This window comes from Gallus gallus, chromosome 15 (assembly GCF_016699485.2).
Source record: "Gallus gallus isolate bGalGal1 chromosome 15, bGalGal1.mat.broiler.GRCg7b, whole genome shotgun sequence".
In the NCBI taxonomy this organism is placed as follows: Eukaryota; Metazoa; Chordata; class Aves; order Galliformes; family Phasianidae; genus Gallus; species Gallus gallus.
Genome location: NC_052546.1, coordinates 2,609,655 through 2,624,113, shown reverse-complemented (window position 1 = coordinate 2,624,113; position 14,459 = coordinate 2,609,655). Strand labels below are relative to the sequence as shown.

Sequence of the window (14,459 nt, the reverse complement as noted above, 5' to 3'; positions counted from 1 at the left end):
CTGTTCACAGCCAACATCGTTTGCTTCTGATAGACACTCCTTTGCATAACACATTGATGGAGTTGTGGACCATGGTACACTTCCTGATTCCAGGAATTTCCAGACCTTATCTAGATTTTCCAGTAAAAGCACCTAATGAGGAGAACCAGGATTATTGCCATAAACTGGTCATCAGGTTACACAGGGTACGGTGTCATTTTTTTTCTTATCTGGCCTTCTACAGTAGTTGTATTAAAAGCTGTTGTGAAAATAAGGAAGAAAGGGAAAGATAAGGTTTAGTTCTTGATTTTTGGCCTTTCTTGTTACTTTGGTCAGCTTGGACAGAAGAAAGTCTGGCTGTAAGCATCACTGTGGAAGTGTGGAGGTTTGTTTTAAAAACGTGAGGCTCAGGTTTTGAAGCATGATGTGCAGAAATCGAAGAACAAGTAATGTTTGTACAACAGTGTACTTTCAATTTGTTTGTGTGTGGCTTATGAGGTTTATCACATAAAATGTAGGTGTGAATGAGCTTAGCTTCCTGTTGTAAAACGATCTTTGAAGTGAGAGAAGTTTTTTTTGTTCAATTCTGAAATATTTCAGATGATTCAGCCGTTTATTTTGCGAAGATCAAAGAGAGATGTTGAAAAGCAGCTAACAAAGAAATACGAACATGTACTAAAGTGTCGTCTTTCTAGTCGACAAAAAGCTATGTATGAAGATGTCATATTACAACCAGGGTAAGGAGTTAAAATGGAATAAAAAATGCCATCATTTTTGGTGCTTAAGCAAGATGATATGCTTTAGAAATGCTTAAAGTCTAAGCTTGCGTTAAGGATTTTGAATAACATACTGTGTTTCACGTTCTCTTCTGATTTATGGACATCTTTTCATGTCTTTATAAAAGCTGTACTGAAATTGATATATTTCTGTATATATTATTTGGTAGAACTCAAGAGGCCCTCAAAAGTGGACACTTCATCAGTGTCCTGCATGTCCTGATGCAGTTGCAAAGGATCTGTAATCACCCAGATCTGATAAACCCCCGGCTTTCGAGTACCTCATATGTATCAGAAACGCTGGAATATAGAACTGCATCTCTTGTACTGAGTGCCCTAGAAAGGGATATTTGGAAGGTGAGTAGAATAATTAAGTCGTCTTCTCTTTATGAGTGCCCTTGAAAAGTATCAGTATTTATATAGGTCACTCTGGAATTAAAGCTTCCTATTTATTTCCATGGAAACCACACCAGTACGAAGAGCACAATAACACTGTTTGGAAGAGCAAATTCTCAGCTACAAAATGCTGTTTCTGCCACTGCTGGCGGATCTGTGCAGATGAGCTGATTGAGATGCTCTTCATTTCGTGGTATGACAGGCCAGAACGTGGCTTGTCTTTTCATGTCACTGTAGCCACGGCTGAAATGCACGCTCACTGTCTCACTGTGTTGACATCCACTGTCTGGTCTACATAAACGTTCACTGAGCATCAATGAATGTTTTCAGACAGTTTTGGCTAATAGTTAAGTTCTCTAAGTTTAAGGTTATTATTTCATATCCAAAAGTAAAATGTAGAAGGTGATTTCAGCATAGAACATAGTACTTAATTGTTTGTGCCATCATATAAAATAATAAACCCACTTTTACAATCCTTAGGAATCAGACCTCTCTCTTTTTGATCTCATTGGAATGGAAAACAAAATGACTCATTATGAAGCACAAATGTTGCCAAAACAAAAGGTTACTAGAAAGTTAATTGAAGAAATCTACAGCTCTCCTCCACCACCAACTAGGCCTAACCCAGTGAAGCTCAAACCAAGCAGGTATGTGCACATCTTCCTTGTAGCTAGAATTACACGGAGCAAGATGTAGCTCTGTTGCTGTGTCTGTCTGCATATCTAGTCATGTGATTTGCATAAAGCCATAGAGTTTGCTTTGTATTTTTGTATTTTTTCTTGTTTACCCTTAAAAGTAGGGAATTCATTTTAATAGGTTTTTAGGCATACAACTCTATTTGAAGTTTGATCAATTTCCTGAAGTTTTTACTTGACCAATGTATGGATTTTATTCTTGAAGTTCTTACCTGACAAGGAGCATTATTTTACAACTTAGTTTGGGAAATCTTTCTTTGGGACTGTTAGCTGTACTTACAGTTACAAGAGACATAAGTTTTATCAGTAATGTTTTTTTAAAAGTATTTCTGTCATGGCAGTAGTGATCCCCAAGTAATGTGGGAGTGTTTTTCTGATGAAAAGGCCTGATGCCATGCTGGCAATTCTCTGAAAGTGATACAGGGGCCCCATTCTTTTTCCAGTTTTGGAGCTAGAGTGTTGAACTTGTTTGCTGTAATTCCACTTCTTCATTCATTTAACTGGATGCGTGGCAAGGAAAGTTGTTTTATTTCTTCTATTTAGCAAACTGACTTTATGGGACTTCCATAAATGAAGTCTGAAGTGTTGAGTCTTGCCAGCTTCACCTACCTGTGAGCAAGAGATAAGTGTCTCTTGGATCAGTTTATACTTTCCCCCGTGACAGGATGCGTTTTTTTTTTTTTTTTTTAAGTATGATCTTCCTATGGCCTTTGACTTCTCATGTTCTTTTCAGGTTGTTCCAACCAGTTCAGTATGGGCAGAAACCAGAGGGCAGGACTGTAGTTTTTCCAAGCACACAGGTACAACGCACAGTGACCACAGCAACAGTAACTCAGCAGGGACAAGTACGGGGAAGATCACCCATAGCTACAGTGTCCTCAAATCAAGGTAAGAGAGTTAGGGCTTTGTTGATCACACAGACTTCTAAACACTGGTACCAGTCAGCCTGATAATAGAACTCTTTCCTCTAGCTTAATGGTCTAGAATACTAATGGCTTAAAAATACCGACAAACTAATTGCCAGTAAACTTCCCCACTAGTTTCTACAATATGATCTGTCAGTGTAGTGCAAAACTAAGCTTCGTGTAACCTAACTGATAGTGCGTGGAGTAAATATGGCATAGTGGTATTTAAAACCTGATCACGTGTAATGTTCTGTCAGACGTGGAAGTTTACAGTGCTTTTGTGTATTTATTTAACCTTTAAACAATGCTTACTGAATAAATGATGCTGTAAAAGTAGGATGGAGGCATGGCTAGAAATCCCAGTCTGTAAGGAAAAGCCGTTCCTGTAGCTGTTTTAATATCCTGTTGGAAGGTTTCTTTTCAATGCAGGTTGTTTAAAGCAGTGGAGTTAAAACCTCTAACAGCTTGCACAAACAAACCTTATTGATTGCAGCTGCAGCAGCACAGTTTCAGACAACTCAGGCTTCCACCAGTGCTCCAAGACACCAGCCCGCAGCGACCTTCACCACAGCAACTAGCACAGCCCATCCTGTGAAACAGCGGGGCCAGACCGCAGCACAGGCCTCCCAGCTGGGCCAGGCCCAGCCACAGCCCCCCCCGCACACCATCCAACAGAGTGTGCTGCCTCAGAGGCTGGTCCTCACCTCCCAGGCCCAGGCACGGTTGCCTAGTAAGTGGCCTCCCCTTTCGAGGTTTCTCCCACCTTTTTACTACAACGAGGTTAAGTTACTAGGCACCCTAAAATGTGTACAGAAATCATTGTTTTTTTTTCACTCTTCTGATTAGCCTTGCTCAGTATGTTGCTTATGACCAAGGAAAATCGAAAATTGGATAAGAAACAATAGAATTGCTGTGGACATACATTAGCGGTGTCAACTTAATCTCCTATTTCTGCATGTTTCTTCTGCTGGCAAGATTTCCTTCAGACCAAACGTTTTAGCTCTATCCTAATTGTTCCTTCCGTATTAAACACTAATCCATCTCTAAAGGCCTCTCGCAGAGAGGAGCGTCGCAACTGTTAGGCAGAGAAAAGCAATGAGGCTTTGCTTTAAGGTTGGATGTGCACTGCCTATATTAGCATGTGTGTAGAGTAGAGCACTGATGTATTAATTTTATCTCTGGGGTAACGCGCTGCCTTTACAAAAGCTAAAATCTCACAACAGTCTTTTCTCAAGATCATAAAATTTAATGCTTACATGCCTCCAACTGTTCTGCATTTAAAACAAAAAGCTTGGTCCTCGTCACTTCAGAGCTTTTTGGTTTGTGTAAGTGCAGATTGCTTGAAATATGAATTAGGCTCTGTCAGCAAATTTCAGATTATTTTTAATGTGTATTTATATTGCTACGTGCGTAGCAGGTTTTTGTCTCTTCCTTTACGCTCTTGAAAAGGCAGTGGAAATCACTTCAATGTCTATACTTGTCCTGTTACAAAGTGTCACATGAGTTTTCAGGTCGCTCTTACCTCTTTGCTAATGGAAGCGATAACTTCTAAAATGTTGATGTTCTTAGCTTTTAAACAATCATCTTTGTTCCAGTTTGTCCAACAAATACAGAAAGCAATACCTGCTTAACTTCTATATGACACTTTTGATGCACTGAGTATAATTATGCATGGAAGGTGCTTCGGCACCAGTGTACTAACCAAAACTTAGAATTGTGACTATTGAACGGCCCTCCTCCCACTTTGTTTTTCTTAATGCTTGTTTCCCTCCCTGACAGGTGGTGAGGTAGTAAAAATAGCACAGCTGGCTTCCATAGCAGGAGCGCAAGGCAGAATTGCTCAGCCAGAGACCCCTGTAACACTGCAGTTCCAAGGCAACAAGTTTACTTTATCACATAGTCAACTTCGTCAGCTTACTGCAGGGCAGCCTTTGCAGTTACAAGGTACCTATTTCAAAACAGTGAGTTTTCATTATTTAGAATGCTCGATTTTGATGTGGATAGCACATTCCTTCTGGCTGTACATTAAGGAGATCTTTGCCCCACTGCATTTATTGTCCTTGTCTGCCTTTTTGCTGTGTGAGGCAGGAATTAGAAGCTAGCTCTGTTTTGAGGATTAAATGTGAAAGACGTGATTATGTTCCTTTACAACATTGTATTTCAAGATTTTGTTATTGAATTTGTTCTCACACACATGCAATACAGCTAAAGTGAGATTATTTCAGATAAGCTACCCCGTGGGTGGCAGGAACAAAGCTGAGGACGTTCTTCAGTTGTTGAGTGTGCAAATAACTCTTGTGAATTTGGACTCATTGTTGCACTGATCCGAATGCCTTACACTTTTGTTCTCATGTTTACCCTATTGGGTGGCATGTATCTCCACATTCAGGGGAACCTAGAAATCTTCCTGCTGTGGCTAATGAATAGAGGAAACCCTGAAGGAGGATTTTCGTGCCTGATTGGATTTTGTCCAAATTACATATTCCAAATAAACATTTATTACGTAACTTGAAGCAGTATGGTAACAGCAGTATCTTTTGGTACAGAACTTTATTGGTCCTTTTACACTCTCCAGTCTAATGTTTTTAAAAATCCTTCATTGCAGGAAGTGTTCTTCAGATTGTTTCAGCACCGGGTCAGCAGTATTTGAGACCTCAGGGTCCTGTTGTCATGCAGACAGTTTCCCAAGCTGGAACTGTTCAGAATGCTCTGAATGCTTTAGGAAACCAGCATCAAGCTGGGGTGCCAACTTCCACCACAGTGACACAGCAAGGTATGCCTTCTAGCTTGAAGAAATGTATCTAAACATTCAATTACTAATGTCATAAACTAATAAATACTCCAAAGTTTTGCAGATTAGAATTCTTTCAGTTGAGTTCAGAAGCAGGTAAACTACGAGAGAAATCCTCCTGACAAATGATATGTGAGCAATGTGTGCTGAAGTCTTACTCGATTCATCTTCCAAGCTTAGAAGAGCTTGAAACTGAATTAAATGTTTAGATTTTTTTTATCAAATGTGTCTTAGGTCACATTTTTGTGGAAAGAAGCAAGTTTGAAACACTTTGTTTCTATTTGCAAAGGAAGGTCAGGGTGATTATTGTTCTGTGCTACATAGTGTCTAGCACTTCTCTACTTCTCCACACTGATTTTCTAATTTACTTTGCCTTTCTGTCTACCCAGGTTACTCTTTCCCCTTCACTCTGTAAACTCTGCTTGGATATTTGGTGCCTTGCTGCACATGTGATCAGTTCCTTGCTTTAAAACATAACCAAGATGTTGATCAAAATAACAACAGAGAAATTGCAGTCTAGGATGTACTTACGGCATAACAGCAGGTTGTTAAATGATGATAAATGCAGTGCTAGGAGTTTGTTCCTTGGAAACTGCCATCTGCTGTATCTTTCTGTGGAGATAAACCATTCACTTAAAACAGGCTATGTTTATTGCTTCTATTTGATGTGCTCATGTGCCCTTGAAGTTCATATTTTGACACTGTGAAGACTAGATGTCTCATCACAAAAAGAGAGAGGATCTTTAGCAGTCTCCCAGTTGCTGGGAGGTAAAGGATTTCTGTCATAATTTAGAAGATCTGTGGCTCAAAATGTTCCATCCTCCAGCTTGGATAACATTACAGGTGCTCCTAATATGACTGTAGTTCACAACAGAAATGGATAATTCAGAATATAAGATTTCTACAAAATCTTATGCATCTTGTTACTCTCATGATGATAAAAAGAGAAGTCTGTTGAAAGCAATAATAAATATTGTTTTCAAGTGTTGAAACTTCTCACTATTCAGCTTTGGAGGAAGTTGTAAAGCATATTGAAAATACTTATTTTGACTTTCTATAGTTTGGATAAAATGCTAAATCAATTGTTTGGGGTGACTGGAAAGTAATTGCTGAGCTGGTATAGCTGTGTAGTAAAATTGGATGTATGCTGGATATCCCTGTAGGGTTGTTTGTGTCTACTAAAAACGTGTAAAGGCAAAGCTTTCACCTCTGCTTATTCCTCAGAGTCTGTTCTTAATGTAAGAGCTACTCCTGCTTGTTAACTTGAATTTGTTTAGTCATTGGTGTGTTGACTCGCCAGTACGTGCAGTTTCATACTGACTAGAGGGTTGTGCAACTATGAAATATCCACTTACTGAAAATAATATGGACATTCTTCAGGAGAATAAATATATAAACACAAGGTTTATCCTCAGTTTGTATTCCAGGTAGAACTGCAGTTACTAATTTGTCATCTGGTGACATGGGAGCAGTGTTAAAACCAGCACCTACACATGGACAGTCACAGGTATGTCACTTCTGTTTTCTTATGGAAACATAACCTTTTCAGGTTTTGTACTAAGTTATAATTTAGAACACTGGAATTAATTAGGAACTTTCATTATAGAATATGCAAGGAAAAAACGAACACAACCCCCTCTCTTTTGTCAGTGTTTTTGATTGACAAATTTGATGTATTTTTCTTTATAGTCCATCATTTAAAATGCAATGCATACAGCTCCACACCAGCTAACAGATTCTTGTAACTGTTACATCTCATAATTCTGTAGTAATGTATAGAGGCACTTGGCAACACAAAGGCAATTGGGCAAAGTTCTCAAGATTTCTGATCTTGACACTTGATAAAAAAGACACACGAGCAACCCGTAGGACACTGGGGAACATTGAACAAATTGTAAGAAACTGCAACTCTTTGATATGAATGCAATTACTGAAGTGTTTGAAATACAATTTTTTTATAACAACAGTTTTTTCATATATAAGAATGTACTTCAGTAAAAGCAAGACGCTGACCTGAAATGGAGTTGCCTTTTTAATAGTAGTTGAATTTAAATGCAATCTTCAGTTTCAGATAAAAACTTAGACTTTCTGTAGTTGATTCAAGTAGTTGTTAGAATTGACTGTTAGCGGGATCAGACGCACATGCAGATCCTGATAGCTTCATTCTAAAGAAACTCAAATTTAAGGAATTGTTGTGAGCAGCAAATACTTTTTTTTTTTCCAACCCTCCTTGGCAAAGGAAACATATGAGGAAAAGAACCGACTTCTGAAGGAGCGTCTGGACAGAATATTCTCTGGCAACGAGCGCCGTTGTTCAAGGGCTCCGGTGTATGGCAGTGACTTGCTGAGTATTTGTTTGCTGACTGGTGAAAGGAGGCCATCCCAGGTCTCTGACAGCAGTTGGAGGTGGGCTGGCTTTGTCAACTGTTGCCTTTCAAGTGCCTCAGGAAGCCCAAGTGATCCATTGCGCGAAATGATCCAGACTTTGTTTCGGGAGCAAGAATCTCTAAAGGAAGTTGTTGACAGGTAATGTGTGACTCTGCCCTCGCCGGTCTTGACTACATTTATGTATTTCTTAATCTGTCCTTTTCAGAAAAGCTCTAAAGCCTTATTTCTGTTCATAAGCTTGTTTGGTTTAGATTGATTGATTGATTTAGCAGTAAACGATCTGCAGTATGCACATAGCCATTCCTTTCATTTATTTTAGGATCTTGATAACAAAGTTGTGTGCTGCTTCATTCCTAATTTGAAACTCAAATTCAGCTGACCATACATTAGCTTATGGTTTTCTGCTTTGGGTTTAGTTTTGACTTGTTGCCATTAGCCATCTAATGGGAGTTGAGGCACAGAGATACAGGCAGAAGCTGGTTTAGCTAAAGCTGGCACTTAGTGGATTGAGTGCAGAGCAAATAACTGGGTTTCTAGAAGCATAAAATGCAGTTAGATGGACTCAACTAAAAGTAATTCAGAAAAAGTTTAGTGGATGTTTCTTGTGTTTGAGCTCAGTCACTGGATACAATAGCCACAAAGCAAACACTTTTGCAGAATCTATTATCAAAACATGAAACAACACCAAGATAAAGGGAGGGAGAGAATATTAACACTCCTAAGATTTACATCACTTACTAAGTCAGTTCAACAAAATGCGTACTATAGAGCAAAATTACACTGTTGACAGGATGGAAATTATTGCTACATCTTTTTGCATGTAGCTTCACAACCTGATATTCACTCTTTCAAATGCTTTCCACAGGGCTCTCTTCGTATTGCCAGCTGCAGTTGCTGCTCCCCCGTGTTTGTATGTAGCAAACCCTCCCCCTTCATACAGTCACAGACTGAAAGTCTTCAAACACAGTCTGAAGCAGAAGGCAGCTCCACACTTGCATCAGTTGCGACGGATTACAACTCCGCAATTGCTGCAGTTCCCTGACCTCCGCCTGGTGCAGTATGACTCAGGTAAAGGTGGACACTGAGTGGTAACACTTTGTAATTTCCTGTTCTACAGCAATGGTATGCCTAAATGAAAGCATTGCTGTTCCTTTTAAATATAGGAAAACTAGAAGCTCTTGCTGTCTTGCTTCTGAAGTTGAAATCTGAAGGGCGCCGTGTGCTGATTTTATCACAGATGATTCTAATGTTGGACATACTGGAATTGTTCCTGAATTTCCATTTCCTTACGTTTGTAAGGATTGATGAATATGCTAACCACGAACAACGGCAGGTAAGTGTGTGTTAACAGTTGTCTGCTGGTACCACAACATGTGCTACACAGGCTTTTATATGCTACGGCAGTGGAAAGAAATTTGCATTGAAACTGACTTTTTCCTCTAATTAGGCTGCAGTGAGTTTGCTTTGGCATTTTATTTTGGTGTGTGACTTGCTTTTATCCCTTTTATGTAGGAGCTGATGAAAAGCTTCAACAGAGACAAGCGCATTTTTTGTGCCATCCTTTCTTCTCACAGTCGTTCCACTGGTGTCAATCTTGTTGAGGCAGACACTGTTGTGTTCTATGACAATGATCTAAATCCAGTGATGGATGCAAAGGCTCAGGAATGGTGTGACAGAATTGGAAGATGTAAAGATATCCATATATACAGGTGATTAATGATGTTGCCAATAATGACCCTTCTTTAACATGTTTAAGGTTATTTCAGATAATGCTACATAATCTGAAATAAAGTGAAAACAGTGCTGAAAATCATATCATTTTAATACCCCCTCACTGCTTTTCCATATGATAACACAGTCTGTTTTAACACCACATCTAATTGTATGAATCACGTACGAGTTTTCTGGATGCTGCCATACCATGCATTACATTTCTTTTGTTTGTTTGTTTTCCCTAACACTAGTTGTTAAAAGAAAGCTTGAAAGCAGAGCAGGTAGTATCTGTTTTGTTCAAACACATGAGCATCACTACATTTCAATAGTTCAGCATTATTCTCCAATGACAATTCCTCTCCTTGCTTCTGAAAGCTATTTTGGAAGTGACTTAACAAATCTCTGTTCTTTTATTTTTCCTTTTTAGACTTGTCAGTGGTAATTCTGTAGAAGAGAAGCTTTTGAAAAATGGCACAAAGGATTTGATCAGAGAAGTAGCTGCTCAGGGAAATGACTATTCAATGGCCTTTTTAACACAAGTAAGTAAATATTGAAATACGTTCAAACACCAGTGTTACAATGTTTAGTAAGTTTAGGCTCCTCTTGTTGAAGTTAGAACAAAGTTACTAGAAATGTGCTTGGACTGGTAAATGTGTTAGATGTTGTGATTGTTTGAACTTAGGCGTTAATATTTGAGAGAACATGGCATTACCTGCTCTTGTTCTGTTACCTGCAAGGCATCACTGATGTGACTTAATATGTTCTGGTTTCTTGCACCCTGCTACAATCTTCTGCAGTTTGTTGAAAACTTCAACAACTTTGAAAAAGCCAAAATACAGAGTTGAAGTGTTTGGTGAGATAAACTGCTCTGAAGGTGCAGAGGATGGTGACTGCACTGACAACGCTAGTCCATCCCTTACTGACACTCCTGATATTGTGGTGTAGAATGTTAGGGTGTGTGGTTCTGACTGACTTGTAAATTTCCTGATAACACTTCATTCTGCTGTGTAGTCCTACAAGAGAAAATTACAGGAAATACAGAAGAGAAAATGGACAACTTTCCAGAAGTAATAGTACACAGTTTATAAGGTCACTGGAAACTAAGTTTATTCAAAGTAATAAGAAAACCGAGAATGGTTCTGAAGGCTGAATATACTTCTTTTTCCTTCCAATTACCAAGCAAACGATTCAGGAGTTGTTTGAGGTTCATTCTCCTATGGAGGATTCTGGATTTAGAGTGAAAGCAGAAGAGTTTGTAGTACTTTCTCAAGAGCCATCTCCAGCAGAAACCATTTCACCTAAAGTTGCAAGACCATTCATAGAGGTAATTATTAACACAAATTAAAGATACAGCTGTAGGACCTTAGTATTTAATGGCTGCCTTATCTTTCTGAGGAGGTAAATTCTGCCAGTTGGCTTTCTGTTGTTTTGACAGTCAGTTTTCCTCTTAACTGTGTCTCTTTGGAAGTATTTCTAAGTTGTAAACTTGCATAGGACTGTTCCTTTCTTGAGGATCAATTTATTACAGAAGTTTGTGTTAGACTACAGTGGAATTCTTACGAGGGTTTCTTTCCATATTTTTGAAGTATTTATTATTTTTAAAATGTCTTTTTGAAAGGCTCTCAACAGTATTGAACGAGAGGATGAAGAGCTAGATGATCGTGTACAAGAAATAAGACCTGAGTCAAGCATTGAACCTTTAGTCTCAGAGCTCTGTGAATCAAAATACAATGAGGAACCCTCACCGCTGCAGGAGTTAGTTGCTGTTGTGGATCAGGTACCATGACTTTTTCCATGAATATTTAGTTAAAAGCAACATTTAGTTCATGTATTTCAATTTCTTTGCAGTTTTGCCTTGAAACAACTTTGCTTTCAATTGGTTTGACACTTCATTAAATGAATGGGAAAAGTCCTGCTGACTTAAGCTGTTATGCCATCAGAAAAGAGATTGGTTTAAAGGAGAGCTTTGATACATTCTCCTTTACATTTCTTTTATTATTCTTAACACTAACTTCTTTTTTCTTAATGTGTTCTCTCAGCTGACTCCAATTGAGAAGTATGCTTTGAACTATTTAGAGCTCTTCCATGTTTCAGTTGATGAGAATGAACCACGATTAAATGAGGTAAAATCATAAATATTTCTGCTCCACCTTGTTCTTTCCTAACGTGTACATTGAGGGTTAATATTCCCAGTGTGAAGTGGAAGTTTATCCAGTGATGTGGAATATATTCTAAGGAACCTCTGCTATCCCCTCTTGTTCAAAAGTGTAACACCAGAAAGCTTTACAAGAAGTGTCTTGTAATTCCTTTGGTTTAAACAGATATCAGTTCTTAATTTCTTGTAAAATGGGAATGACATCCTTCAGAACAGTTCAGCAAATATTTGTTGTACTCTATTGGCAGTAGGGAAAAATCTCATTAGCTTCAGTGAGACCGCTTTATTTGGTTAGAGGATCTTCTGGTTGTCTTGAATGCTTAACCGGAATTTGCTTCATTTCAATATTTTTAAATACCTGAAACAGAGACAAAAGAAAAATCTCCTTTAAGTGGCTGTAAAATTATCTGTAAAGAAACGATTTGGAAATTTCCATGCCTGAAAATGTTGCAGCTTAAAGGATTTATCCATAAATATCATAAATTAGTAACTTTTAATCCAGTGTCTGCTACTGCGTGAAGGTTGTAAGGAGTCTGACTTTCCCGTAGGTGGAACTGAAAACAGCAAAGAAAGTGTGGGAAGTCCAACATCTGAGGGAGCTAAAGGAAAAAGAGCAAAAAATGCTCTGGGAGGATGAAGAGGAACTTCTCACCTACACTCGGGAGGATGCATACAACAAAGTAATTCCTGATTACTGTATTTCTTAACTGCGTATTTCTGAAGTTATTCTGAGAATGTTTTTCCTTCGGGGTTCAGTCAAGTCATTTGATTGCATTCTCATTTTGCTATGTAGGAGTATGTCTACGAAGGTCCAGATGGACAAACTGAAATAATGCCAGTAAGTATCAGCAGCACCCAGCAGCCTAAATAGACTTTTTAGTTTTGAAGCATAAAGATCAGAGCTTAGTTAACATGGCAGTAACTAAAAAGTTTGCATCCTCTGCAGCTTTGGACTCCCCCCACTCCACCTCAGGATGACAATGACATCTACATCGATTCTGTGATGTGCTTGATGTATGATACCACCCCTATTCCAGAATCAAAATTGCCTCCAGTGTATGTCAGGAAGGAACGCAAACGGCACAAAACAGATCCTTCTGGTAAATGTCAAAACTGCTTGAAATTTTGTTGCTAAAAGTTAAAAACATATCTTTAATTTCTCTTCATAACCATTTAAGTGTGCAGACATGAGATGAAAAGTCTTGTCTCATGGTGATCTTCAATCACTGAAAGCTCTAGTTTAGACAGTGTCTTTTGATTTAACCATGTGTGGTTATTTTACTTTTGGAAGTTCAGTTCTAGAGGAGAGGCATTCTGATGTGTGAGTTAGGCTGCCCTTAAGTCTCTAAGGCTCTGGCCATACTAAATCTAGTTGTTGACAGAGTGCCTTTAAGAGGTAGCGTGGAATACTCTGCATACATTCAGGAGCATTTTGCAGCTATACGTAACAAAGAAATCAAACAACGGTAGTATCTATTTAAAAAAGGTTTAATTTATCTTGTCTTAGCTGCAGGTAGGAAGAAAAAGCAGCGTCATGGAGAGACGGTTATTCCTCCACGCTCACTTTTTGATCGAGCGACTCCAGGAATGTTGAAGATGCGCCGAGAGGGCAAGGAGCAGAAGAAGAACATCTTACTGAAACAACAAACACAGTTTGCAAAGCCTTTGCCGACTCTTGTGAAACCAGCTGCTGAGACTGGACAGGATAACCCCGAGTGGCTGATCAGTGAGGACTGGGCACTTCTGCAGGTCAGACAACATTTGGCTTTTTGCTGTTCTGTATTACATTTTCCCTCTAATTTCATAAATAGCTCTTTCAACATTTTCTCTCTTGAAGGTTACTTCAAATTCCTCATGATCATTTTGATACTGTGCTGACCTAACTCAGAGCAGACTACATATCACTTGTGTTTCTCTAAGGATAAATTAAAGGTTGAGGATGATGAAGTCCTATTTTAGTTTTAGAGACTGCTTACTGTAATGGCCCAGATAAATCTGGATGTTGAATAGTGCAGCTAAAGTTTTCCTCACCTTTGAGAAGAGATCAGTGCTTGAATGGTAGCTTCCTGTTCCTATTGTATCCCTCTCTGTGCATTTTTGCACACGTATCTGCATAGGAAAAATTGGTGCGTATTTATTCTCTGTGAACATAGGTGAACCCGTATACTGAGGACTGAACTAACTGTCTGTATCACTCTGATAATGGTGATGGACACATGCAGATAAGGGTGGGTTTGGAGGATTGGAATGATTTGTGATCTGAAGTTTTTGTACCTTTATGTATTGTAGGCAGTGAAGCAGCTGTTGGAGCTCCCTTTAAATCTTGCTGTTGTATCGCCAGCACACACTCCCAATTGGGACCTTGTTAGTGATGTTGTTAACTCATGCAGCAGAGTCTATCGCTCACCAAAACAATGCCGAAACAGATACGAAAATGTCATTATCCCGAGGGAGGAAGGAAAGGTGAGTTTATTTAGAGTGGCGCGTCTTTATTACGTTAAGTTTGTAGAGTACTTTTTCCTTATCTTCGTAAACACTTTTTTTGTTAAATGTTTCAACAGTGTAAATAAATAACGTTAAAAGATTATAAAATTATCCTCATCAGGATTTCCACTTATTTTATATGATTTCTTTGAAAAGAAAAAGCACCTGAACAAAGTC

The 14,459-nt window shown here is 38.7% G+C and overlaps 1 protein-coding gene across 20 annotated transcripts in view; it reads left to right on the top strand.

The window, feature by feature from the left end:
• EP400 (E1A binding protein p400) overlaps nucleotides 1-14,459 on the top strand; it is a 45,799-nt gene that overhangs the window by 20,524 nt on the left and 10,816 nt on the right. For 13 of the 20 annotated variants that reach the window (XM_040648333.2, XM_040648330.2, XM_040648329.2 and 10 more), the window contains 22 exons: nucleotides 11-185; nucleotides 580-716; nucleotides 926-1,112; nucleotides 1,632-1,798; nucleotides 2,580-2,734; nucleotides 3,245-3,481; nucleotides 4,531-4,695; nucleotides 5,357-5,524; nucleotides 6,958-7,049; nucleotides 7,782-8,068; nucleotides 8,796-8,998; nucleotides 9,094-9,263; nucleotides 9,443-9,639; nucleotides 10,071-10,182; nucleotides 10,824-10,967; nucleotides 11,262-11,420; nucleotides 11,683-11,766; nucleotides 12,347-12,478; nucleotides 12,592-12,636; nucleotides 12,745-12,898; nucleotides 13,306-13,547; nucleotides 14,088-14,261. In XM_040648333.2, the coding sequence (XP_040504267.1) occupies nucleotides 11-185; nucleotides 580-716; nucleotides 926-1,112; nucleotides 1,632-1,798; nucleotides 2,580-2,734; nucleotides 3,245-3,481; nucleotides 4,531-4,695; nucleotides 5,357-5,524; nucleotides 6,958-7,049; nucleotides 7,782-8,068; nucleotides 8,796-8,998; nucleotides 9,094-9,263; nucleotides 9,443-9,639; nucleotides 10,071-10,182; nucleotides 10,824-10,967; nucleotides 11,262-11,420; nucleotides 11,683-11,766; nucleotides 12,347-12,478; nucleotides 12,592-12,636; nucleotides 12,745-12,898; nucleotides 13,306-13,547; nucleotides 14,088-14,261 (3,586 nt within the window). The remainder of the gene's footprint in view (nucleotides 1-10; nucleotides 186-579; nucleotides 717-925; nucleotides 1,113-1,631; nucleotides 1,799-2,579; nucleotides 2,735-3,244; nucleotides 3,482-4,530; nucleotides 4,696-5,356; nucleotides 5,525-6,957; nucleotides 7,050-7,781; nucleotides 8,069-8,795; nucleotides 8,999-9,093; nucleotides 9,264-9,442; nucleotides 9,640-10,070; nucleotides 10,183-10,823; nucleotides 10,968-11,261; nucleotides 11,421-11,682; nucleotides 11,767-12,346; nucleotides 12,479-12,591; nucleotides 12,637-12,744; nucleotides 12,899-13,305; nucleotides 13,548-14,087; nucleotides 14,262-14,459) is intronic. The other 7 variants (XM_015275645.4, XM_015275643.4, XM_040648336.2 and 4 more) reach the window with 4 other exon arrangements.